The sequence below is a fragment of the Rattus rattus genome, chromosome 3, assembly GCF_011064425.1.
Source record: "Rattus rattus isolate New Zealand chromosome 3, Rrattus_CSIRO_v1, whole genome shotgun sequence".
Lineage (NCBI taxonomy): Eukaryota > Metazoa > Chordata > Mammalia > Rodentia > Muridae > Rattus > Rattus rattus.
In genome coordinates this window covers 51,915,247-51,943,075 of record NC_046156.1, presented here as the reverse complement: position 1 = coordinate 51,943,075, position 27,829 = coordinate 51,915,247, and the positions used below count along the sequence as shown (strand labels likewise).

Genomic DNA, 27,829 nt, shown 5'->3' with positions numbered 1-27,829 from the left:
TTATATATCAAAGTGCCAGTAAGTATCTCAATTTGACATAACACATCACAGTGTGAATTCATCTCTGCAACCCTTGATCCTCTGTATCTATTTCCTCAGTAAGTGTAACTAACATTCTTTGAAACCCTAAATACCCCATACCCCACATCTTGGCCATTTCATATAACAAATGTGAATAGAATGTTAAGGAAGTAGTCCATGAGTAGAGAGAAGGAATGATTTAGGCATTGACCATATAAATAGCATGTGAATAATTCCAGGAACAAACAAGATTCAAACAGAGCTAATAATTTTCAAAGGCTTTTGTTGTTTACGTGCCAATAGAAACTTGCTTTGATGCCAGGTATGGAAATTCTATGAAATAAAAACCTGATTACCTTATCTCAACAGATTTTTCAGCCTCAACATGTAGGGAAAGGGGTATTAAGGAAGTGAGTACTTTGTGTAACTGTGGACTTCACCTCCTGCTAGGATGGATAGCATTAAAAGCAGAGTCTGTAATAGAGAGATGCTGATTTACAAATCAACCATACATACATTGTAGTAAGCAATTCTTTTTGAAAACTCTTGTGATTAGTAGGGACAGAAATGTTATATAAAACCAGTGAAGACCCTGCTGGATCAGTACTGAGGGCATTCACATCCAAGCTTGTTTTCATCATGGGTAAGTGTGTAATCAGATATAGATCCTTCCTTCTTCTTATATGGTTTCTTTACTAGTATTTTTATAATGATGCTTTAATTCTTATGATGACTGGGGTTAGCACTTATATAGGATAACCAATTTGGGGACTTTCCTTGGGAGGATAATTTCTTCCAGTCTTAGCATCCCATAGTTAATTATACTTTATTGTGTAGGAGTGAGACCAGGTGAAATGTTCCCCTTCTGTGTTAGCATTTGTATTGGTGTCCTTGTTGAGGAAGCCACATTGATAGACTTAGTTCGTGTAGCTTATTTGACATTTTTAGATGAGGGAATCTCACAACAATCTTACTGTTCCCCTGGCTCTTAGAATCTTTCTGACACATTTTTACTATTACCCTTGAGTCTTGAGTAGAGGAGTTGAGTAGCAATTGAGGCTGGGCGCCGCATGGTCACTTGTTCTCAGCATTTTGATCCTTTTCTTTAATGGTCTAAATCTGTTCCAAGCTCAAGATGCCACAATACTGTTTCTTTAATGGATAAGAACCAAACTTAAGTCTGGGTAGTAGACAAGCATTTAGAATATATTTAGGATTTATGCTGGTTTAGAAAGGTAGAAACTGGAAGTTTTCCTCCAAGGTCTAGATCTTCGGAAGTTATGGGTAGTTGTCTATGTGTACAGGCATTATTTTCTGTTCAGTAGATCATATTTCTTTGTTTCTTGGTGTTATATTTATTTATTTTATTATATCTGTAGAATGGCTTTCTCTGAGATGAAGACCAGCAATACATGAGGCAGTGCTATGGAAGCACTTGCTTAGAATTATTCTTTAATTATCCTATAGAGTCTTCCTAAGTCAGTGATGACATAATGTATTATTCTTAAAAGTACAGTCATTCATGGAGCATGATTTTATATATACTTTGTGTAATTCCAAAATGTACTAGCTGCATGAAATCTATATAGTTTTAAACTCACTGTCCTTCAGAATATATTTTGAAATATAACACCAAGCTTAATTAGTGAAATAGTCAGAGAAAGAGTGGTTTGCTCAGCTTGAGGGTGGTTCAAGCTTTTAATTGTAGGACTCAAGATTTTGAGGAAGAAGGAACTCCAAGTCATGGCCAGCCTAAGTTCCATAGTGAGATGATGATGAAAGAAAACATACTGTATTTAAGCTGAGTAAAATCATCTTGAGTTTTACTTTATTGTTCTTCTGGCATTGTTACAAAAGGCTTTGCAACAGTCTTCTTAATGAACATTGCAATGCTGTAGGAGAAACCCAATTCTCTGCTTTAAATGATGCTTTGCATGTTATAAGGCTAAACTCATGCAATCTGTGGAAGAAGAGGCACATTTGGATGTGGTCCCTAAGTAGAGTGAATGTCAGTTTGTCTTCTATAGCCTTTATGTTCAATAATAAATATTACATAGAAAGTAAAAGACAGGGTAATGACTAGTTCTGAATAGTAAAAGAATAGGTTTAAGAGCATTACTAGGAAACTGGGAAAGGAAATAACATTTGAAATGTAAATAAAGAAATATATCCAATAAAAAAGAGCATTACTAGGGATATAGCAATCTATAATCAGCAAGATGGTTCACAAGGCTTCTTCTGAGTTAGATCCTAGAGAACAGCAGGTAAATGTGTGTTCTGTTTCCAGGACTCAACCTCCTACTGAATGTTCAACTTGGTAAGTCATTAACTACATGTTTTATTATTAACAATGCCTCTTATCTCCCTAAATTACTTATAATCCAATATTATGCTTAATATAGATTATTATTAAATTATATTGTATTTTTTTGGAAAAAAATCCTAGCAGGAGATAATTTATACTAAAAATTGAGATGGGTTTACTTTGTGGAGAGTTGACTATTTAGTTCTCATTGCTATCCACTATAGCATGACCACTAGAGAGCTATAAACTAATGACTACCTAGCTCTACATGACAGCTGGACACATTTTGTCACGTAAGTAAAGCAAATTTCCCCTATGTATTTTCCAAAACCGAACATAAGTCACTTTAAGTCAAGATGGGCTCTTCTGTGAGAGCTCAGACTCATCACTTTTAACCAGAGATTAGGCATCTGAAGTACAGGAAAGGAAGGTAGCAAGGCCAAATTATGAGAACAGGTCATTAGCACCAACAAAACACTGTCATCCTTAACCATCACTTCTCACAGACTCTGCCTACCAGCTGATGTGTTACTTCAACAACTGGCCTCAGTATCAGCCAGATGTGAGAGGTATGAAGCTTGATGACATTGACCCTTGCCTCTGTACTCACCTAATCTATTCTTTTGCTGGGATTTGGGAAAACAACAACACTATGACCAAAAGGAAAGATTTGGATGACTACAAAGAATTTAATGATTTAAAAAAGAGGTAAGAGAAAGAGAAGATATATGATGTGGCATCTGTGGGGTCAATAGTTACCAGATGTCAATGCTTCTTAATACTACAGTATTGATAGATTTGATGTAGAGGCCCAGTTTCCAAGTTGATCACATTTTAAAATATTTATTTATTTATTTATTTATTTATTTATTTATTTATTTATTTATACACTCTAGATTTTATTATCCTTCTGGTCCACCCCCACGACAGTTCCATATCCCATACATCCCCCCCCTTGTCTCTACAAGAATGTCCCCACACCACCCACCCCACCAGTCCTCTAAACTTCCTGGGGCCTCTAGTCTCTTGAGGGTTAGGTGCATCTTCTCTGACTGGGCCCATACCTGTGAGTCCTCTGCTATATATGTGTTGGATGCCTCATCTCCGCTGGTATATGCTGCGTGCTTGGTGATCCAGTGTCAAGCTAATTGAGACAGTGTTGTCCTCCTCAGCTTCCTCCAGCTTTTTTTTTCTAATTCAACCAGAGGGTTCAGCAGCTTCTGTTCATTGGTTGGGTACACTCTTCATATCTGAATCTGATTCTTTCAGCTGCTTGTTGGGTCTTTTGTAGGGCAGTAATAATCGGCCCCTTTTTGTGACTGCCCCATAGCCTCAGTAATGGTGTTAGGTCTTGGGGACTCCCCTTAATCTGAATCCCACTTCGGGCCTGTTGCTGGACCTCCTTTTTCTCAGGTTCTTCTCCATTTCTTTCTCTGCATTTCTTTCAGACAGGAAGAATTATGGGTCAGATGTTTGACTGTGGGATAGCACCCCCATCCCTCACTTTATGCCCTGTCTTTCGGCTGGATGTGTGTTCAATAAGTTCCTTCTCCCCACTGTAGGGCCTTTCATCTAGGGTCCCTCCTTTGAGTCCTGAGAGTCTCTCACTTCCCAGGTTTCTGGTACATTTCAGAAAGGGTCCTCCCAACCTCCTTTCTCCTGAGGTCACCTGTTTCCATTTTTTTCTGCTGGTCCTCAGGGCTTCAGTCCTTTTCGCCCACCCAATACAAGATCATGTTCCCTCTCCCCACACCCAAATCCCCTTTCCCTCCCCCATTGTGGTTGCTTTCTCCTCCCTCCCAAATGTAACTGAGGTTAGAAAAAATGACATATTTTTGACAAAAATGTAAGTTTTGAAATATTTATAAATATATACATTGTTTTGACCACATCTATAAAAATTGTTACATGCATTTATGGTGTCTGTAGATGCATATAAATGTTCATATGCATGCCACAAAACATGTGTTGAAATCAGAGAACAACTTTCAGGAGTTAACTCTCTCACCATGTGGGTACTGGGAGTTGTACTGAGGTGATCAGCTTGATGGCAAGTATATATAAGAACTAAGATATCTTGCCTGCCCCTGAACACTTCTATTTTCAGTAATTTAATCTACTCTCTGCAGTTTCTAAAATGTTTTTTATTATTATTATTATTATAAACTTTAAGCACCATGTTGCATAAATGTGGTATCATCAAGTTATGATAAGTGAAATTTTGTAATTCTTGTGTGTATTCCTAACCCTCTTTCCCCTGACTGGCCATGATAAGCACAAGTCTGGTTTATGTTTGAGTTCAAATACTCAAGAGTCTACTCATGCATGGTATCTTTATGGGTCTCTCCTAATTTTCTTATTAACATACACTCCATGTTAACACATGCCATGTTAAGTGACACACTTCATTCTATTGTTGAATTTTTATGCTTATATTTAGTATATCTTTTTGTCTACTCATTCACCTAAGTATAGGAGATTTCATATCTTGTATATTGCAAATTGTACACTGTTGGTGCCATTTCTTCAACACATTCATTTCATATCCTTCGGAAAGAAATTAAATGACAATTATAACCTTTCAAGGACTATTTATATTAGTTTATATCTTGGCTGCATTAAAGTACATCTGTATAAATAGCTTCTAAGTGTTCTTTTAAAAATAGATTTCCTTGACAATGTAGCTGTGCTTCATATTTTATCATAGTAATCATAGCAGGTGAAGATGACATTTCATTATGGTTTTAAGAACATTATCTCTGGTTTGTATGATCTTAAAATACTTTTGTTCATATCATTATCAGTGTTTTGTCTTCTTTTAAAGAAATGTGTAAAGATTTTAGCCCATTTTTTACTCAGGATGCTTTTGATCACTCAGAGCTTTTGATTCATGAATATATTGGTTATTAACCTTTCACAAGGTATATAGTTATCAAATATTTTGTTCCATATTCTAGTTTGTCTTCTTACTCTGTTGATTGTGATACTTTTGTTGTAAGAATCTGCAATATGGCATAATCCCACTGAACATCTTTCCTTCTGTTGCCTGTGTGATTGGGAATCTTTTGGAAAAAATCACTGTTTAGGCCACATTTGTGGATTTTTATCCATGTTTCTTTCAGGTAGTGTTTAGTTTCACAACCTACGTTTGTATTTAATTTATTTTAGTTTCTTTTTACATTTGATGAGCAACAGTGATCCAAAATTATAATTCCACCTGCAGATAAGTACATATGTAACAAGTCATATTACCTATTATATGTGCTTAGTATTTTTAAAATTAGCTACTTTCTTTCATCCTTTGTGTATTTAATCACTCAATAACTCCATTGTCTCAGTGAATTGCACAAGGAAGAGGAAGAACATACTATAAAATAGACACCAAACGGTCTGATTGATAATCAGAAGAATTTTCTGCATTTTAATAAAAATATCTTTTGTGAAAAATAAAGCAATACCTGGTACTTTGGAATTTGCATATCCATTCTGTTTATACATACATAACACAAAAATAAGGCAACTTCTACCATGATCAATGGTACTATCATGAATATAGTTATTAATAAAGTTATTATTTATACTGGGAATAACAACTTTTTGATTTCTTGCCTCAAAGATTACCTGAAAGTACATGAATCACTATTCCAGCACAACAGAACCAGAATCAGGTAGAAAAAGTAACAATGCACCCCAAAACTTGAGTATTGTTTTCTCATGAAAGACGCATTTTGGAAATTCATAGTTTGAAATCCCTATTCCTAAGAGTCTTTGTATTTCTAATGCACTGATTTTGGATTAATTATCATAGAGACTGAAGACATGATATTTCAAATAAGAGATATCATTTTACTTCATTGTATAGGATATGAGTTAATTGTCATCTGATTTGTAGGCACTAGAAATATTGCCCAGTACATTCTTTGCATGAATTTTGGAAAAGGAGCATGGGAGGAGTTGGAAGGAGGACAGGAAGGGATTGGAGAGATGTGAATAAAGGTCATATGTAAGAAATACTTATAATTATGCATATATATAACATAGGAATATATAATAGGGATATATATGTAATATATAAAATATATGCCTATATGTCTACAATAAAAATTAGTGAACAAAGTGGTCAAAAATTTGAAGCAGACTGTGGGAGGTTATATAAGGAATTGTTTGGAGGGAGAAATATTATAATTATCTCATAATTTTGAAAATAACAATATACCTTATAAAATCTTGTACTTTAGATTTGCCCAAGTAACTTTCATGTTATTTAAGATTATGGCAACACAAAATTTGTAATAAAATTTCATTAATAGAAAAATTGTTCACAAGTTTACTGTATAATATCAAGACAAGATTAAATCATAAGAACAGGCCCAATACCATAAATAGTTTCATTTTAAATATGAGAACCCATGGAATTTGAAATTTCTCTTTTCTTTTACTTTAAAGAAACAACAAGCTGAAAACACTCCTGTCTATTGGTTGCTGGAACTTTGGAGCTGGTCTGTAAGTTCTCTTCTGAGATAGTTTTCATTCACATACTATTGAAGACAATCTATAGCATCATTTCTGTCTCCTTATCCTACACAGTTTTAGATGGAGTACTAAAGTATCCACTAAGGGAACATGTAAACTAAATAAATGTCTACAGTGGAACTTCATTACTAACCAAAAGACATTGGAAAACTAGTGTGTATTTCATATGTTTAAATGTTTGGATTAATATTCTGGCACTCCCCTAAGATTTAATTACCTATTTCATAACAGATGTCCTTCTTAAAGCACCTCAGCATACAAAGCCAGATGAATAACTGATATATTTTTCATCTTTGTTTCCAAAAGAAGGGAAAGAAAATGGACATGCATAAGCAGTAAGCCTTCTTTGAGAGCACATAAATTTGAGAACTATTTGAAGACCAAACACACTGATATGTTAGCTTCACTCAAAACCAATACAGCTGCATTCAATACACAGAACATTAGAATCAGCAATAATTAAATAAATGGAAAGTTGACCAAAAGCAGAGATTGCACAGGGATTTCCTGAGAACTGCAGAGACTTAATCTTGGGGAAAGGTCCTGATGAAAGACTCAGAGGCTATATTAATCAATAAAACATCTTTATCCCAGTGTGTTTAGTTTCCTGAAGAATTATTATGATTTCTTTGTGTTCCCTTAGTTTTATCACCATGGTGTCAACTCCTGAGAGCCGCCACACTTTCATTACTTCAGTTAGAAAATTCCTGCGAAAGTACGGATTTGATGGACTTAACTTAGCTTGGCAGTACCCTGGCTGTTATGGAAGCCCTCCTAAGGACAAACATCTCTTTACTATCCTAACACAGGTAAGGAAATCAGGAATAAATACCTTTTTTATTCCTAGAAGATTTGAATTTTTATCTTTCTAAGGAGAATTATTATATGACAAAACTAAAAATGAATTTAGATTTATAAAGTATTATCATTGCAAACATTCTTAAATACCATCACTTCATTCAACAAGGTATATACTAGATGTTTTTACCACATCTAGTTTATAAAACACAAATATTATTTATTTTGGTATTACATATATAGGTGTTTTGTCTGAATGTATGCCTACACAGCAGGAGAGAGCATCAGATGACACTGACTACAGTTATAGACAATTTTGAGCCACCATATGAGTCCTGGGAATTGAACTCAGAAACCCTGGACAAGGCAATACTCTTAACTGCTGATCCACACCTTCGGCCTGACCACATGAGTTTTAAGACCTGTAATTCATTTCAACTTCACATTTTTCATTAATTTATGTGGATACAAGGATTACACACACACACACACACACACACACACACACACACACACACACACACACACACATACCGACACACACTCCATGTGAAGCTACTATAGAGGTGGACAATATAATATTCTACCTAAGAATATATGATACCAAATAGTCCTATAGACCCCACAGATATTGCAAACCACCGATAATACTATTGATTATCCTTCACAACTTGATGGCAAAACACTTTTGGTGAACATCCCACATACTTGAGTCATACTACATAGAGAAATGTAGATGGTACTCATATGAAACATTCTTTTCTGTTGGCTAGTATTCATAATGCTTGAAGGTGCTATACAAACTATCAGAGGAGAAAACTAATCATTAATGTCACCCAGCTATGAACCATGCAAGCTACACTAATGACCTATCTTCAAGTTATTCCCACTAATGCAATAGTGGCACAAATATTAAAGGAGTAACTGGACACTTTTGACTTCATTTAGAACCCTTTTCACTAGAAAGAACCCATACCTGACAAAGAGGCTAAGAACCTGAATAAATTGGCCATGGTTCCTAAGAGAAAATAGATTACAATTATTCCCCTAAATGAACATAGTAACAGAGTGACTTCTAATGTCATATTTCTTGGCCTAGAGGTTGGGGAATCACTTACTCCTCATCAGAGAAGCTTCTGTTAGGAGTAGAAGAGTAAATAACTCAAAAAGCCACAAATGGAGAGGACAGATTTATTTTAAAAGCCAGAAACAGTTGGTGATTTTGAAGAAACAGATTTTTAGACACAAGGTTATACACATATGAACACATGTGTCATAGAGATTGTGACAGCATGCACAAGAGCAGAGCAAGCACAAACCAGACAAAATTCCAACAGAAAAGAGGTGAAGTGGGCATAAATTGTAACACAGTGGGCTATATGTAACACATTGGTAATAGAAGAGAGATAATATATTGTCTTTAATTATGTGTCACAGGGTATATCAACCACATTGCAGGGTAAATTCCATAAGAGTAGATAGTACAGACAAACTGGACTGTATAATCTGTTTTGCATAGAGTGAAAGAGTGAATGAACTTGGATTAGTAGAAAGGTACAGGAGGATTTGAGAGAAGTTGAGGGAAGAGAATTAATATGTTTAAGATACAGTGTGTGAAATTCTTAAAGAATAAATAAAAATTTAAAATATAATTCCATAATATTTTTGATGAATGACAGGATAAAGGAATGCAAAGCATAAACAATACAGTATATTTAAACAAATGTTCATGGAAAGATGAAAAAGTGCTTCCTAAAGTATTACTTATTTTGTATTGCTAGGATAAAATACCACAAACACAACTTATAGAAGTGTTTATTTTCCCTTGAAGATCTAGAGAGTTAGCATAACAGTAAGCAGTAGGCGTGGTGGCTGGAACAATATTTTCAGAGCTCACAGCTTGAACCATAACATGAAACACTAAGTGCAAACTGGAAGTGGACATGCTTTTTAATCTCAAACTCCTTCCCACACATGACTTTCTTCTAGCAAGGTTTTTACTACCTTAACTTCTTCAAATACATCACTAAGGACCTGTTCAAATTACTAAGGCTATGGAGGGTATTTCTTACTCAATCCACTGCAGTACATAAAATGCTTTCTCTCAGTGATGAACAGAGTCTGGTACTATGCAATTGAGGATAGATAGTGACTGCATGTATGTAAATAGATGAATCTGTGAGAACATTTTTACTACTTCTTTGAAAAGTTTTTGTGTTTTGGTCGTATTTGCTCTCTGATAACACCTCCTCAATTATATTGCTGCCCAAATAAATTTGTGTTCTATTTTTTAAAATCCATCTAGTCCAATGTTTGTTGCTCACATGTTCTTGGAAGTGGCCTTCCATTGGAGCATGATCAATCTCTTAGTTTCTACACTCTTAAGGAAAACTGACTGTCCCTACTCCAGCAGCTCTCTATGCCAGAATTTTATCTGGCTTGTGTTTATATAGGTCATATGAATATTGTCACAATTCCCATGAATTCATATGTGTATCCGTACTTCTGTGTTCAGAAACACTGTTTTCTTGTGGTTATCTGTCACTTCTAGTTAATATAACTTTTTTGACTCTCTTGCTGAAAAAAATCTATAATCTATATATTTTATGATCTCAAGACAGATTCTTTTTCTTAGACTGAACAGTAGATTATCAGCCAGGATCTGAATGAGGGACTATAATAACCAATTTAGGGTTGAGAATTCTCTGATGAGAACTGAGAGATGTATTGATCTATGACTATAATGACTGGTTATTTGTTGTTTGTTCCATCTACGTCCATTTAGCAGAATAATAGTAGATCATTCCCTAAAATCAATGACCTGTGTAGTCATAAGTTCTTTGCTTTGATAATGATGCCAAGTGTGGGTTTTATTTTGTGGAGTGGTCTCCAAATCCAATTAGAAAGTGTGCAAGGGTACACACTAGCCAATAACTCCCAAAGAGATAACTAGTTTCTGACATTTTGCTTTTAATTAATTTTTTGTATCTAGTAAAGACATTGTTGCCTACTTATATGGTGGTTCCATTTTTAATTATTTTTGATTGTATGCATGTATATATATTATGAAAGTTCTATAGTGGCAATTTACCTTTTGTTGAACAGATTTAACTATCAAAAACAGTATCTGGACTCTTAGTTAAACCATGCTTTCAGTATATTTATACTTTCTAGACACTTATTTTTACTTCATTGACACAATGGAGAACAAAACCACCCACTGTGCAATATACGGGTTCAATATTTAAAGACAGTAAAACATCTCACTTATAATGCATCTTCTAGTAGAACATCCTAGTCACTTTGACTAATGTTTACATGGCAGTTTTCTGAGGCAATCTATTCAATTCCTTCTGGTATTCCCAAATAATGTTGTAATAAGAGTAAAACCTAATATTCTAAGTAATGTTTGAATCACAGGACACACCAAGGAATTGTCATCTCATACTGAAATTGATCTGTCATCTACCTATTCTTTCTCCCTTCCATTGAAATGAAAATCAGCCTCATAAAAAGGTCCTCTATTGAACAAATGAAAGCAAATTTCTACCCAACTGAAAGCTGAATCCAGGGCATCAAAGCAAATGTAGTTCCAGAGCAGGATGATGCTGGGATACATTGATGGACATCTAAGACCTTTACCTTGATTTTGAATGGTTGCTGACATTTTGTGTAACATTGGGAAAAATCTCTGTTACCTATGAATATTAGCCATGTGTTAACATCATTTACCCCAATGACTTTACTGAAATGTTGACAAACTAAAGTAAGATAAAATATGTTGAAGTGCTTTAGCATGTATTTTATTTACAGAGCTAAATTAATTCCAAACATATGGTGTTGTATCTTATTACTCTATAGGAAATACGTAAAGCTTTTGAAAAGGAGGTGAGCAAGAACAAAAAGCCTAGGCTGATAGTCACTGCTGCAATTGCTGGTGTCATCTCCCCAATCCAATTTGGCTATCATGTTCCCCATCTGTCACAGTGAGTGATGTACCATGCCCTGTAATACTATAGTATGAGCAGTTTTCTTTCTTGCTTTTTTCCACTGTTATAACTTCCTTTTTATTTTTGATTTTTTTAAAACTTTTTTAAATTGGATATTTTATTTTTAAATTTCAAATGTTATTCCCTTTCCCAGTTTTCAAGAGAAAAGCCTCCTCCCAATCCCCCTCTCCTTCTTCTATAAGGGTGTTATCCTACCCATCCAACACCCCTTCCCACACCCCGACATTGTCCTACACTGGGAGTCCAAACTTGGCAAGACCAAGGGCTTCTCTTTCCATTGGTGCCCAACAACGCCATCCTCTGCTACATATAAAGTTGGAGCCATGGGTCGGTCCATGTATAGTCTTTGGGTAGTGGTTTAGTCCCCGGGAGCTCTGATTGGTTGGTATGGTTGTTCTTATGGGGTTGCAAACACCTTCAGCTCTTTCAATCTTTTCTCTAATTCCTTGAATGTGAGTCCCATTCTCAGTTCAGTTGTTTGCTGCAATGTTTGATGTGCTATGGCTGTGTCTCTCAGGAGACATCTATATCCAGTTCCTGATAGCACACACTTCTTAGCTTCATCCATCTTATCTACTTTGGTGGTTGTATACATATGGGCCACATATGGGGCAGGCTCTGAGTGGCCATTCCTTCAGTCTCTGCTCCAAGCTATGCCTCCATATCCCCTCCTATAAAAATTTTTGTTCCCACTTTTAAGAAGGAGTGAAACATTTGCACTTTGCTCATCCTTCTTCTTGAGCTTCATGTGGTCTGTGGATTGTATCATGGGTAACTTGAGCTTTTGGGCTAATATCCACTTATCAATGAGTGCATACCACGTGTGTTTTCCTGTGAATTTGTTACCTCACTCAGGATGATATTTTTCAGTTCCATCCCTTTGCCTATGAATTTCATAAAGTCATTGTTTTTGATAGCTGAGTAGTATTCCATTGTGTAGATGTACCACATTTTCTGTATCCATTCCTCTGTTGAATGGCATCTGGGTTTTTCCAGCTTCTGGCTATTATAAATAAGGCTGCTATGAACATAGTGGAGCATATGTCTTTGTTATATGTTGGGGCATCTTTTGAGTATATGCTCAAGAGAGGTATAGCTGGTTCTTCAGGTAGTTCAAGTCCAATTTTCTGAGGAAACTCTAGACTTATTTCAAGAGTGGTTGTACCGTTCTGCAATTCCGCCAACAATGGAGGAGTGTTCCTCTTTCTCCACATCCTTGCCAGCATCTGCTGTTGCCGGAGTTTTTGATCTTAGCCATTCTGACTGGTGTGAGGTGGAATCTCAGGGTTCTTTTGATTTGCATTTCCCTTATTACTAAATATGTTGAACATTTCTTTAGGTGCTTCTCAGTCATTTGGCATTCCTCAGTTGTGAGTTCTTTGGTTAGCTCTGAACCCCAGTTTTTAATAGGGTTATTTGTCTCCCTGCAGTCTATCTTCTGAGTTCTTTGTATATTTGGATATAAGCACTCTATTAGTTTTAGGATTGGTAAACATCTTTTCCCAATCTGTGGGTTGCCTTTTTCTCCTAACAACAGTGTCCTTTGCCTTACAGAAGCTTTGTAGTTTTATGAGATCCCATTTGTCAATTCTTGAGATTAGAGCATAAGCCATTGGTGTTTTGTTCAGGAAGTTTCCTCCAGTGCCCATGGGTTCAAGATTCTTCCCCACTTTTTCTTCTACTATTTTGAGTGAATCTGTTTTGATATAGAGGTCCTCGATGCACTTGGACTTAAGCTTTGTACATGATGATAAGAATGGATCGATCTGCATTCTTCTACATGTTGACCTCCAGTTGAACCAGCACCATTTGTTGAAAATGCTATCTCTTTTCCATTGGATGGTTTTAGCTCCTTTGTCAAACATCAAGTGACCATAGTTTTGTGGGTTTATTTCTAGGCTTTCAGTTCTATTCCCTGAAGTACCAGCCTGTCTTTGTACCAATACCAAATAGTTTTTTATCACTATTGATCTGTAATACTGCTTGAGGTCAGAGATGGTGATTCCCCCAGACATTGTTTATTGTTGAGTATAGTTTTTTGCTCTCCTGGGTTTTTAGTTATTCTAAATGAATTTGGAAATTTCTCTTTCGAACTCTATGAAGAATTGAGTTGTAATTTAAATGGGGATTCCATTGAATCTGTAGATTGTTTTTTGCAAAATGGTCATTTTTACTAGATCAATCCTGCCAATCCATGGACATGGAAGGTTTTTCCATCTTCTGAGATCTTCATTGATTTTTTTCTTCAGAGATCGAAGTTCTTGTCATACAGATCTTTCACTTGTTTGGTTAAAGTCACAGCAAGGTATTTCTTATTTTTGGGACTATTGTGAAAGGCATTGTTTCCCTAATTCCTTTCTCAACCTGTTGATCCCTTGAGTAGTAGAAGGCTACTGATTTATTTGATTTAATTTTATACCCAGTCACTTTGCTGAGTTGTTTATCAGGCTTAGTAGTTTTCTGGTGGAACATTTGGAGTCACTTAAGTATCATGTCATCTGCAAAAAGTGATACTTTGACTTCTTCCATTCCAATTTGTGTCCCTTTGACCTCCTTTTGTTATCTGATTGCTCTGGCTAGTATTTCGAGTACTGTATTGGGTAAGTAGTGAGAGAGTCGTCACATTTGTCTACTCCCTGATTTTAGTGAGATTGCTTCAAGTTTCTCTCCATTTAGTTTAATGCTAGCTACTGGTTTGCTCTATATTGATTTTCCTATGTTTATGGATGGAGCTTGAATTCCTGATCTTTCCAGGACTTTTTTCATGAAGGGGTGTTGAATTTTCTCAAATGCTTTCTCAGCATCTAATGAAATGATCATGGGTTTTTTTTATCTTTGAGTTTGCTTTTATAGTGGATTACACTGATGGATTTCCATATATTGTAACATCCCTGCATACTTGGGATGAAACCTACTTGATCATGATGGATGATCCTTTTTACATGTTCTTGGATACAGTTTATGAGAATATTATTGAGTATTTTTGCATTGAGATTCATAAGAGAAATTGGTCTGAAGTTCTCTTTCTTTGTTGGGCCTTTTGTGGTTTACGTATAAATATAATTGTGGCTTCATAGAAGGAATTCGGTAGTGCTCCATCTGTTTCCATGTTGTGGAATAGGTTGGACAGTATTGGTATGAGATCTTCTATGAAGATCTGATAGAATTCTGCATTAAACCCATCTGGTCGTGGGCTCTTTTTTATTAAATTCTTCTATTTATGGACCTATGTGGTTGTTTAGATGGTTTATTTTTTCCTGACTTAACTTTGGTACCTAGTATCTGTATAGGAAATTGTCTATTTCCTCCAGATTTTCTAGTTTTGTTGAATATAGGCCTTTGCAGTAGTATCTGATGATTTTTTAAATTTCTTCAGATTCTGTTGTAATGTCTTCCTTTTCATTTTTGAATTTGTTAATTTGAATTCACACTCTGTGCCCTCTGGTTAGTCTGGCTAAGAGTTTATTTATGTTGTTGATTTTCTCAAAGTATTAGCTCCTCGTTTTGTTGATTCTTTGTATAGTCCTTTTTGTTTCTATTTGATTGATTTCAGCCCTGAGTTTGATTATTTCCTGCCTTCTACTCCTGTTGGGTTTATTTATTTCTTTTTGTTGTAGAGCTTTTAGGTGTCAAGCTGCTGACTTATACTCTCTCCTGGTTTTTTTTTTTTTTTGCAGGCACTGAAAGGTATGAGTTTTTCTTTTAGCATTGCTTTCATTTGTCCCATAAGTTTGGGTATGTTGTGCCTTCATTTTCATTAAATTCTAAAAAGACTTTAATTTCTTTTTTTCTTCCTTGACCAAGTTATCATTGAGTAGAACATAGTTCAACTTCCAAGTATATATGGGCATTCTGTCATTATTGTTGTTATTGTAGAGAAGCCTAATTCCATTGTGATCTGAAAGGATGTATAGGATTATTTTTATCTTCTTGTATCTGTTGAGGATTTTTTTGTGACCAATTGTATGCTCAGTTTTAGAGAAGGTACCATGAGGTGCTGAGAAGAAGGTATATCCTTTTGTTTTATGATAAAATGTTCTATAAATATCAGTTAAGTCCATTTGGTTCATAATTTCTATTAGTTTCTCTATGTGCCTGTTTAATTTCTGTTTCCATGATCTGTCCATTGATGAGAGTGAGGTGTTGAAATCTCCTACTATTATTGTGTGAGGTGCAATGTGTGCTTTGATCTTTATTAACGTTTCTTTTATGAATGTAGGTACCCTTGCATTTGGAGCATAGATATTTAGGATTGAGAGTTCATCTTGGTAGATTTTTCCGTTGATGAATAGGAAGTGTCCTTCCTTATCTTTTTTAATGACTTTTGGTTGAAAGTCGATTTTATTTGATATTAGAATGGGTACTCCAGCTTTATTCTTCAGACCATTTCCTTGGAAATTTGTTTCCCAGCCTTTTACTTTGAGGTAGTATCTGTCTTTGTCTCTGAGGTGTCTTTCCTGTATGCAGCAAATTGCTGAGTCCTCTTTGTGTATCCAGTCTGTTAGTGTATGTCTTTTTATTGGTGAATTGAGTCCAGTGATGTTCAGAGATATTAAGGAACAGTGATTGTTGCTTCCCATTGTTTTCATTGTTAGAGATGGAATTATGTTTGTGTGCCTCTCTTCTTTTGGTTTCATTGCAAGGAGATTACTTTCTTGCTTTTCTGGGGTATAGTTTCCCTCCTTTGTTGGGCTTTTCCATCTAATATCTTTTGTAGGGCTGGATTTGTTGAAAGATATTCTGTAAATTTGGTTTTGTCATGGAATATCTTTGTTTCTCCCTTTATGTTAATTGAGAGTTTTGCTGGATGTAGTAGCCTGTGCTGGCATTCATGTTCTCTTAGGGTCTGTATGACATCTGTCCAGGATCCTCTGGCTTTCATAGCCTCTGGTGAGAAGGAATATGTAATTCTGATAGATCTGCCTTTATATGTTACTTGACCTTTGACCTTTTCTCCTTACTGCTTTTAGTATTCTTTCTTTGTTTTATGCATTTGGTGTTTTGACTATTATGTGACAGGAGAAAATTCTGGATTTCCTGGATGTTTTGGAGTAGAGCTTTTTTTGTTTTACATTGTCTTTGACTATTGTGTCTATGTCTTCTATGGGATCTTCTGCCCCTCATATTCTCTCCTCTATCTATTCTGCTGGTGATGCTTGCATCTATTACTCCTGATCTCTTCCCTAAATTTTCTTTCTCCAGTGTTATTTCCCTTTGTACTTTCCTTATTGTTTCTATTTCCATTTCAAAATCCTGGATGGTTTTGTTCAATTCCTTCATTTTTGTGTATTTTCCTGTAATTCTTTAAGGGATTTTTCTGTTTCCCCATTAAGGGCTTTAACTTGTTTACTTCTGTTGTCCTGTATTTCTTTAAGTATGTTATTTATGTCCTACTTAAAGTCCTCCATCATCATCATAAAATGTGATTTTATATCTAAGTCTTGCTTTTCCATTGTGTTTACATTTGCAGTATTTGCTTTGGTGGGAGAACTTGGATCTGATGGTGCCAAGTAGTCTTGGTTTCTGTTGCCTAAGTTCCTGAGTTTGCCTCTTGCCATCAGGTTGACTCTGGTGTTAGCTGGTCTTGCTCTCTCTTACAGTGGTTTGACGATCCTGTAGGCCTGTGTGTCATCATTCCCGTAGACCTGTTTTCTTTTAGCTGGATCTGGGAACAGAGAGCTCTGCTCTCAGGTGTGTAGGTGCTGCTGGCGACTGGCTTTCAGCTCTCAGTGCAGGCAGAAATCTGAAGGGTCCTGCCCCTGATTGCTTCTAGGTCTCTGTGCCCAGAGGGCACAAATGGCACTAGGTGATTTCTTCTTGGATCAGGAATGTGGGCAGAGAGTAGTCTCCTCTGAGTTCTCAGGAGTGTCCACACTTCTGAGGGTCCAGGTTCTCTCCCCCATGGGATTTGGGTGCAGGGAGGTATGTGATTGGTTCACTTCATTTCTGGCACTGGCTGGACTCAGCAGGTTCCTGACGCTGACTGCTCCTATATTCCAGTATCCAGAGATACTATGCAGTTTCCTCTTGGGCTAGGGATGAGGACAGAGTTGGGCAGCGGTGTCGGTCTGATCTGTGTTCTCAGGATTATCCGAACTTCTGCGTGTTTAGCTCTCTCCCTCAACTGATTTAGGTTCAGGGAACTGTTCGATCAATTCAGTTCAGTTTCGGGCACAGCCAGAAAACAGAAGTGCCCTGTCCCAGAGGACTTCTGCTGTTGTGTGACCTGAGTCCACCTGACAGGTCACCTAAAGCCGAGAAGTTGGTCTTACCTCTGCTCTCAGGTTTGTAGACACTCCTGGTGACTGGCTTTCAGCTCTTGGCACAGGTAGAAGCTCAATGAGTCCTGCCCCTGACTACTCCTACGTCCTTGTGCCTAGGAGTACAGACAGCACTAGGCAATTTCCTCTTGGGTTGGGAACTTGGGCAAAGAGTAGTCTCCTCTGAGTTCTCAGGAGTGTCCACATCTCTGAGGGTCCAGTACCCTCCCCCCACGGGATTTGGGCTCAGTTTTCTTATCCCTGGGATGTCTTACTGATCTAAGTTTTTGTTCAGAAGCCTTGGAAAGGTCATCTTTTGCTGGAATAGGTGTGGAAAATAATCATAACAAATTACTTTAATCTGAGAGAGTCTACCAGCAGCTGACTGAGACAGATACAGATACTAACATCTAAGCATTGAACTAAGGTCACGATCCCTTTGGAAGAGTTGGGGGAAGAATAGAAGGAACTGAATGGGATGGCAACCATATAGGAAGACAAACACTGTCAACTAACCTGCATCCCTAGGATCACACAGAGATTATGACACCAACCAAAAAGCAAACACAGGCTGGTCTGAGGCTCCCAAAATATATGTAGTAGAGGACTGCTTTGTCTGGCCTCAGTGGGAGATGTGCCTCATTTCATAGAGGCTTGATGCCCCAGGGATGGGGGATACCCATGGGCTGCATGCTTTCAGCAATGAAGAGGATGCTGGGATAGGAAGAATTCTACAAGAAAGTGCAGGAAGGGGGCAACTTTGGGGTTATAAATAAAGTAATTAATAAAAATAAATGATTTTAAGTAATTTCCCCTTACCCTAGGTCTTTGGATTACATTCAAGTCATGACCTATGACCTCCATGGATCTTGGGATGGTTACACTGGAGAAAACAGTCCTCTCTATAAATCTCCAACTGAAACTGGAGTCAAGGCCTTTTACAACATAGTAAGATACTGTATAGAGAAGTGCTAAGATAAATCATATGTAGATTTAGCACAAAAAACAACACAATTAATTGCAAATCTCATTGTTTTAAGTCATCAATCATGTTTCATTGAATATAAACTCTAATTTACTGAAATGACTTGTAAGAAATTAGCAGTCATTTTTAGGTTAATACAGAAATTTGAATGCTTATCATAAATAGCTAACATAATTATTCATAGATGGTCTGTGGCTTGGACACCATATCTAATTTCTGCTACTGCAGAAATATACCATGCATAACTGGAAGAACAAAGGGGTATCACCTGAGAAGCTCATTGTTGGATTTCCAGCATATGGACACACTTTCATTCTGAGTGATTCCACTAAAACAGAAATTGGTGCCCCTAGCAATCGTGGTGGCCATCCAGGACCCTACACAAAGAAAACTGGATTCTGGGCCTATTATGAGGTTAGTAGTTGGCTGTACAGTGCTCTGTGAATTTTTATATGCCTAAGTAGAAAAATGTACTGACTCTGAATTTTCATTCTGTCTTATTCTTAAATTGAGTTGAATGTTATTTTAAGGAATTAAAATTTTTATTTCATAGCTTCCAAGTAACCAAAAGTGATAAGCATTTACTAACACATTGTTCTTTCAATTAGTAGGTTACACTCTTTATATTTGTATTTAAACACACACACACACACACACACACACACACACACACACACACACACACACACAAATGTCTCAGAATACCATGGATCCTGAAACCAAACTAAAATTGTGGGCGATGTGTGAACACGTTAAAACATGGAGATATATATCAATTCTTCATCTCTTTCCTAGAATGTATACAACCCTGGCTTTAGTCCCCAATACCACAGAAATAAAAAGAGTTGCATAGTATATATTAATATATTATGAATATATTTGGCAAGCATGGTGCCTCATAACCATTAACTCTGTATTCAAGTGACAGAGGCAAGAATATCATCAGTTTTCAGTGAGTCTATACAGACTGAGATCTTTTCTCAAATAAAAAAAGGACTGAGGATGTAGTTCATTGGTAAATTTCTTATTTACCATTAGCAAGGCCTTGGGGTGATCTCTAGTATAGAAAATAAAACACTCTAAATCTTTTTAACTAATTTGTGGGGTTAGTTTCCTAGAAATCTAATCAATTACAGATTTGAGGTAAACCTTGTGGAGACAATGAAGGGAAGGAAATCAAATAAATGTGCACATTTTTCTTACATGGAAATGATATTTAAATTATCTGAAATTCTTAACTGTTCAAAGATTTGTGCATTCCTGAAAAATGGAGCCATTCAGGTCTGGAATGCTGCTCAGCAGGTACCCTACGCCTTCCATGGCAATGAGTGGGTTGGCTATGACAATGTCAAGAGCTTTCATATCAAGGTAAGGTTAGTTCTTTGGATGCTCTGAGCCCTAACCCTGAGTCTCAAGAAACCAAGTGACTCCTGCTGTCCTTTTTTCTTAACCAGGCTCAGTGGCTTAAGAACAACAACTTTGGAGGTGCCATGATTTGGGCCATTGGTATGGATGACTATACTGGTTCTTTCTGTGATCAGGGCCCATTTCCCCTGACCTCCACCTTGAAGAAAGCCCTCAAAGTGCACAGTGCAAGTAAGTGACAGGAAGAGTATGCAGAAGGTATATAAATGTTCCTTCATCAATCCAGAGAAAGACTTGGTATGCCAGGCTTTTCGCCAGTGAGGTTCTTACTATTTTTCTAACTGCTAACTACCATGCCAGCAATTTAATATTCTATAGGAAATCAGGATTCCTTAGCTTTTGCTTTCTTATTTGTTTCTAGATTAGATAGCTACCCTGGAAAGGTTTGATAGAAACTCTCATAAATCTAAGCTATTATTCATGGGGATTACTAATGCCTATATTTACTCCAGATTTTTTAAAAATGCATTTGTTTGTTACTTGTACCACATCCTTTAGAAAGGTTTTTATACACTGGGAACCAGTGCCTATTTCTTAATTGATTTATATGGGACATGTCTTAATTAAGGGTCCTATTGTTGTGATGAAACACCATGACTAATAGCAACTTGTAAAGGAAAGGCTCTATTTGGCTTAGACTTCCACTTCACTGTTTATCAAGGAAGCTGGAGAAGGAACTCCTGAAAAACAGGAATCTAAAGGCTGGAGCTGATTCAGAGGCCATGGAGGGGTGCTACTTATTGTCATTTCTCATTGTTTGCTCCGCTTGCTTTCTTAAAGAACCCAGGACTACAGCCCAAAGATGGTACTACCCACAATGGGCTTGTACCTTCCCCATCAATCATTAGGTAAGAAAATGCCCTACAGGCTTGCCTATATCCTAGTCTTATGGAAGAAATTTCTTAATTGAGGTTCCCTCATCTCAGATGTTTAGTTTTTGTTAAAATTACCCAACAAAGGGAGGCCAACTTTTTATTGTGAGTTAGGCAGGCTTGAGACAATAACTGCTTGTAACTTCTGAAATTACCTGAGCAAACCTTGAGTTTATTGTACCAACATTCTAGTAAACTTCCTCCTGCCCAGTTCTCTTGTTTCAGAGCAGTCAGTTTCCTCACATGAATTCATTGTTCTTCTCTTTATGCTATATGTTTTAGGTTGCAAAGTAACTGCTTTTTCAGCCAATGTGACTGGTAACAGGGACAGTAACTCTGGAGCATTGGAGCCTCTATTTCAACTCAGTAGCAAATAACACAAGCAGCATCTGGCACCGCCTGAATGGAATCACATTCTAGAACGGCCAGGCAGAATCTGCCTTCAAGAGCCGCAAACATTGTTGGGCTAGACATGGACACTATCTGATACCTTTCTCCAGGAACTCTGCATAGTGTCTCTTGCCTCTTTCTAGGACCATCTCACTTCTACCTAGTACACTAAATTAAAATAAGCAGTTAGTACATGAGTGTCTTTGTTTATTTTGTAATTTAGCAAAAATCTACATTAATTTATTCTTTTTTCTCCATCTTTATTAACTTGGGTATTTCTTATTTAAATTTCAATTGTTATTCCCTTTCCTGGTTTCCTGGCCAACATCCCCCTAACCCTTCCCCCTCCCCTTATATATGGGTGTTCCCCTCCCCATCCTCCCCCCATTACTGCCCTCCACCCAACAATCATGTTCACTTTTAAAATAGTTTATTTTTCCTTGTTAATTACACAGATCTATACAATTAATTTGATTTTATCCATACCACACTTCTTCACCCTAACTTTCTGTGTATTTATCCAGGGATAGACTTGGCAAATCCAGTCTAGGACTTGGGTCAGAGCTTTGAAACAGTCAAAACTTAACCCTACATTCAATAGAGGGCCAATATCTAAAATATACAAGGAAGACAAGGAGTTAGACTCCAAATAAAACCAAATATCACAATTTAAAAGTGAGGTATAGAGGTAATCAAAGAATTTTCAGTAGAGAAGTCAGAATGGCTGAGAAGCACTTAAAGAAATGTTCAACATCTTAGTCATCATGGAAATGCAAATCAAAATGACCCAGAGATTTTACCTTACACTAATCAGAATGGCTAAGATAAAAATTTCAAGTGACAGTGCATGCTGGCAAGAATGTGGAGAAAAGGAACACTCCTTCATTGCTGGTGGGACTGCAAACTGGTACAACCGTTCTGGAAATCAATCTGGTGGTTCCTCAGAAAATTCAGAATAGTTCTACTTGAAGACCTAGCTCTACCACTACTAGATATATACCCAAAACATGTTTCAACATAAAACAAGGACACATGCTCCACTATGTTTATAGCAGCATTATTTGTAATAGCCAGAAGCCAGAAACACCATAGCTATCCCTCAACCAAAGAATGGATGCAGAATGTGTGGCTCCTTTATACAATGGACTACTACTCAGCTATTAAAACAAGGGCATAGTGAATTTTGCAGGCAAATGAATGGGACTACAAAAGATTCTGATTATGGTAACCCAGACTCAAAAGGACATATATGGTATGTACTCACTGATAAGTGGATATTAGCCCAAAAGCTCATAATGTCCACATTACAACTCACAGACCATATGAAGCCTAACAAGAAGTCCGGCCAAGGTGTGGATGCTTTAATTCCACTTAGAAGGGAGAACAGAAATAGTCATGGAAGACAGAAGTGAGGAGGAGGAACCTGGGTTGGAGAGGGGAGGAGGAAAGGGAAGGCAAGATCAGGTATGGAGATGGGAGACAGAAGAAAATGACAGAAGGCCAGCAGAATGAATTTAAATATGCAGCAGTGTGGAGTGGGAAGGGGACTGAGGGAACCTCTAGAAAGACCCAGAGACCTGGGATATGTGAGGCTATAGGAACTTAATGGGGAGAACATTAGCAGAAATGCCCAACAATGGAGAGACGGAACCTGAATAGACCACCTCCAGTATATAGACATGATCTCCATTTGGGGCAGGGGGCCCACCCATTTTCAAATTTTTGACCCAGAATTGTTCCTGTCTCAAAGAAAGGTGGGGAAAAAATGGAGAAAAAACTGAAGGAAATGCCACCCAGTGTCCAGCCCAACTTGGGATTTATCCTATGCATGCATACCAAATCCTGACACTATTTCTGATGCCATATTATGCTTGCAAACAAGAGCCTGGCATGGTTGTCCTCTGAGAGGCTGTACCAGCAGTTGATTGAGGAAAACACAGATGCTTAGCCAACTATTGGATTGAGTTCAGGGATCCCCATGGAAGAATTAGGGGAAACACTAAAGGAAAGGAGGGGGATTGTAATCCCATAGGAAGAACCATAATGTCAATTACCTCAGACCCCTGAGAGCTCCCAAAGACTAAGTCATCAATGAAGGAGCATAGGTGGGCTGCTCTGTGGTCCTGGGAAGGCACATATGTAGCAGAGGACAGCCTTGTTTGGCTCAGTGGGAGAGGATGCGATTAATCTTGTGAAAATTTGATGCCCCAGGGAAGAGGGATGCTGGTGGGGATGAAATGGAGGTGGATTGAATGGACTGGGGGATGGGGTGATGAAATCAGGGAAAGGGGACCAGGAAGAGGGCAACTTTGGAATGTAAATAAATAAAATAATTTAATAATAATGACGAAAAGTTTCTGTTCTTGGTAAATCCCTTCTAAATGGCCATCATTTTTCTGGTTTCTGCTCCTAAGGCAGTTATGTCTGAGATATCCTGTGCTTTTCTTGTCAACATCGTCTGATTTAGCACTCCATTGCCCTTGGTATATTCTACACTACAAATGAGTATAAATGACACAGTACTTCTATCTAAACTTGCTTGGTACAAATCATAAGGTTATGCAAGACCTCCTAGTCTATGATTTGCTTTTGTGTTTTTTGCTTTTCATCCCTTGTCATTCCTCTCCCTTAACAGCATGACATTCACATTCCTAATGGGATCTAGTGTCCATAGTGGAGCTCAAATAGAGAGGAAATCATGAGGCATGGTTATAACTATGATAAATAGAAAAAGAATGAGACTCAAAGACTGACTCTAAGAAAGAATATGGTTGAAGAAAAACATGGGGCAGATGAATTATAAAGAACACTTCCCCCATTCAAATTCCTTACTTGTTTCTGCATTGTGGCTCTTGTAGTGTATTTCTTAAGCTCGTAATTATTTTTACTTCCATACAAAGAAGTAAATTTAAGGATAGAGAAACCTGTATTTAAAAGTTTGAAGAAGCTGGAGTCTCAACTTCGCTGATCCGAGCCCACAGCTCCCTGCTCCCAAACATAGTTGGAGAGAGAGAGCTCATTGCCCAGACAGGTGGGCACTCCTGAGAATGCAGGGCAGGAGAGACCTCCAGTACTGCCCACCCTTGCCCAAATCCCTGGCCAGAGAGGAAATTGTATAGGGCCTCTGGGAACAGGAAGATAGGGGTACTTAAGCTGCAGGAGCCCTGCAGTCCAGACTGTGCCCGGATCAGAAGTGACCCAGTCAAACAGCTCCCTGCACCCGTGGGAGGGAGAGCTAGAACTTCAGAGGGGCAGACATGCCTGAGAAGCAGGAGGAGATGACTCTCGGCCCACATTTCTGTCCCTAGAGGAAAACACCAAGTGCCATCTGGGCCCCCTGTGCACAGAGACTGGGAGAAGGTGAGGCAGGACCTTCTGGTTGCTACCTTCACGGAGAGCTAAAAGCCAGGCCCAAGGAGTGACATCAGGCCTGAGACCAGAGGTAAGAAAAACTTTTCTGCTCCAAGTGACCTGCCTGGTAGACTCAGGACATTTGTCACAGGAACAGCTGAAGACCAGTAGACAGGAAAGACTACACGCCTGAGAGCAGAACACTCTGTTCCCATAACTGGCTGAAAGAAAACAGGAAAAGAAGTCTATGGCAGTCCTGATACACAAGCCTATAGCACAATCTAGTCATTGTGGGAAATAGCAGAACAAGGTGACACTGGAGACAAGACGGCAAGAGGAAAGCACAGGAACCTAAGCCACAGAAACCAAGACTACATGGCATCATCAGAGCCCAATTCTCCCACCAAAGCAAACACTGAATATCCAAACACAGCAGAAAAGCAAGATCTAGATTTTAAATCACATTTGATCATGATGATGGAAGACTTCAAGAAAGACATAAAGAACTCCATTAGTGAAATGCAGGAAAACACAAATAAACAAGTAGAAGCCTATAGAGAGGAAAAACAAAAATCCCTGAAAGAATTACAGGAAAACACAATCAAACAGGTGAAGGAATTAAAAATGGAAATAGAAGCAATAAAGAAAACACAAAGGGAGACAATCCTGGATATAGAAAAACTAAGGAAGAGACAAGGAGCCACAGATACAAGCATCACCAATAGAATGCAAGAGATAGAAGAGAGAATCTCAGGAGCAGAAGATTCCATAGAAATCATCGACACAACTGTCAAAGATAATGTAAAACGGAAAAAGCTGCTGGCCCAAAACATACAGGAAATCCAGGACACAATGAGAAGATCAAATCTAAGGATAATAGGTATAGAAGAGAGTGAAGACTCCCAACGCAAAGGACCAATAAATATCTTCAACAAAATCATAGAAGAAAACTTCCCTAACCTAAAGAAAGAGATGCCCATAAACATACAAGAAGTCTACAGAACTCCAAATACATTGGACCAGAAAAGAAACTCCTCCCGTCACATAGTAATCAAAAAAACCAAATGCACAAAGCAAAGAAAAAATATTAAAAGTAGTAAGGGAAAATGGTCAAGTAACATATAAAGGCAGACATATTAAATTACACCAGACTTCTCACCAGAGATTATAAAAGACAGAAGATCCTGAACAGATGTCATACAGACCCTAAGAGAACACAAATGCCAGCCCAGGTTACTGTATCCAGAAAACTCTCAATTAACATAGATGGAGAAACCAAGATATTCCATGACAAAACTAAATTTACACAATATCTTTCTACAAATCCAGCCCCACAAAGGATAATAAATGGTAAAGCCCAACACAAGGAGGCAACCTACACCCTAGAAAAAGCAGGAAACTAATCGTTTTCCAAAAAAACAAAGAGTAGAAAAGCACGCAAACATAATCTCACATCAAACTACAAAGATAACAGGAAGCAACAATAACTATTCCTTACTATCTCTCAACATCAATGGACTCAACTCCCCAATAAAAAGACACAGATTAACAAACTGGATATGCAACGAGGACCCAGCATTTTGCTGCCTACAGGAAACCCACCTCAGATACAAAGACATACACTACCTCACAGTAAAAGGCTGGAAAACAACTTTCCAAGGAAATGGTCTGAAGAAGCAACCTGAAGTAGCCATTCAAATGTCGAATAAAAAGGATTTTCAACTAAAAATCATCAAAAAAGATAAGAAAGGACACTTCATATTCATCAAAGGAAAAATCCACCAAGATGAACTCTCAATCCTAAATATCTATGCTCCAAATACAAGGGCACCTACATACATAAAAGTAACCTTACTAAAGCTCAAAGCACACATTGCACCTCACACACTAATAGTAGGAGATTTCAACACCCCACTCTCATCAATGGACAGATCATGGAAACTGAAATTAAGCAGAGACCTAGGCAGACTAAGAGAAGTCATGAACCTAAAGGGCTTAATAGATATTTAAAGAACATTATATCCTAAAACAAAAGGATATACCTTCTTCTCACCACCTCATGGTACTTTCTCCAAAATTGACCATAAAATTGGTCATAAAACAGTCCTCAACAGATACAGAAAGATAGACATAATCCCATGTGTCCTATCACACTACCACGGGCTAAGGCTGGTCTTCAATAACAATACGGAAAAAAAAAGCCCACATATACATGGAAGGTGAACAATGCTCTACTCAATGAAAATCTGGTGAAGGACAAAATAAAGAAAGAAATTAAAGACTTCTTAGAATTTATTAAAAATGAAGATACAACATACCCAAACTTATGGGACACAATGAAAGCTGTGGTAGGATGAAAACTCAAAGCTCTGAGTGCCTGCAGAAATAAACAGGAGAGAGCATATATCAGCAGCTTGACAGCACACCTAAAAGCTCTAGAACAAAAAGAATCAAATACACCCAGAAGGAGTAGAAGGTAGGAAATAATCAAACTCAAAGCTGAAATCAACCAAGTAGAAACAAAAAGGACAATACAAAAATCAACAGAACCAAATCCTGGTTCATTGAGAAAAACAAGAAATTAAATAAATGCTTAGTCACACTATCCAGAGGCCACAAAGAGTGTGTCCAAATTAAAAAAATCGTAAAGGAAAAGGGAGACATAACAGCAGAATCAGAGGAAATTCAAAAAATCATCAGATCCGAATACAAAAGCCTATATTCAACAAAACTTGAAAATCTGGAGGAAATGGACAGTTTCCTAGATAGGTAGCAAGTAGCAAAGTTAAACCAGGAACAGATAAACCAATTAAACAACCCCAAAACTCCTAAAGAAATATAAACAGTCACTAAAGGTCTCCACTAAATTTTCTCCAGTG

General features: G+C 37.5%; 1 protein-coding gene across 1 annotated transcript; it reads left to right on the top strand.

Moving 5' to 3' along the window:
- Window positions 1-588: 588 nt before the first annotated feature.
- Window positions 589-21,586, top strand: LOC116896406 (chitinase-like protein 3). Its single transcript, XM_032897549.1, has 11 exons — window positions 589-664; window positions 2,309-2,338; window positions 2,833-3,034; window positions 6,773-6,829; window positions 7,503-7,668; window positions 11,519-11,643; window positions 18,752-18,875; window positions 19,141-19,326; window positions 20,161-20,280; window positions 20,367-20,508; window positions 21,492-21,586. The coding sequence occupies exons 1-11, from the start codon at window positions 589-591 to the stop codon at window positions 21,584-21,586; spliced, it is 1,323 nt and encodes a 440-aa protein (XP_032753440.1).
- The last annotated feature ends 6,243 nt before the right edge of the window (window positions 21,587-27,829 follow it).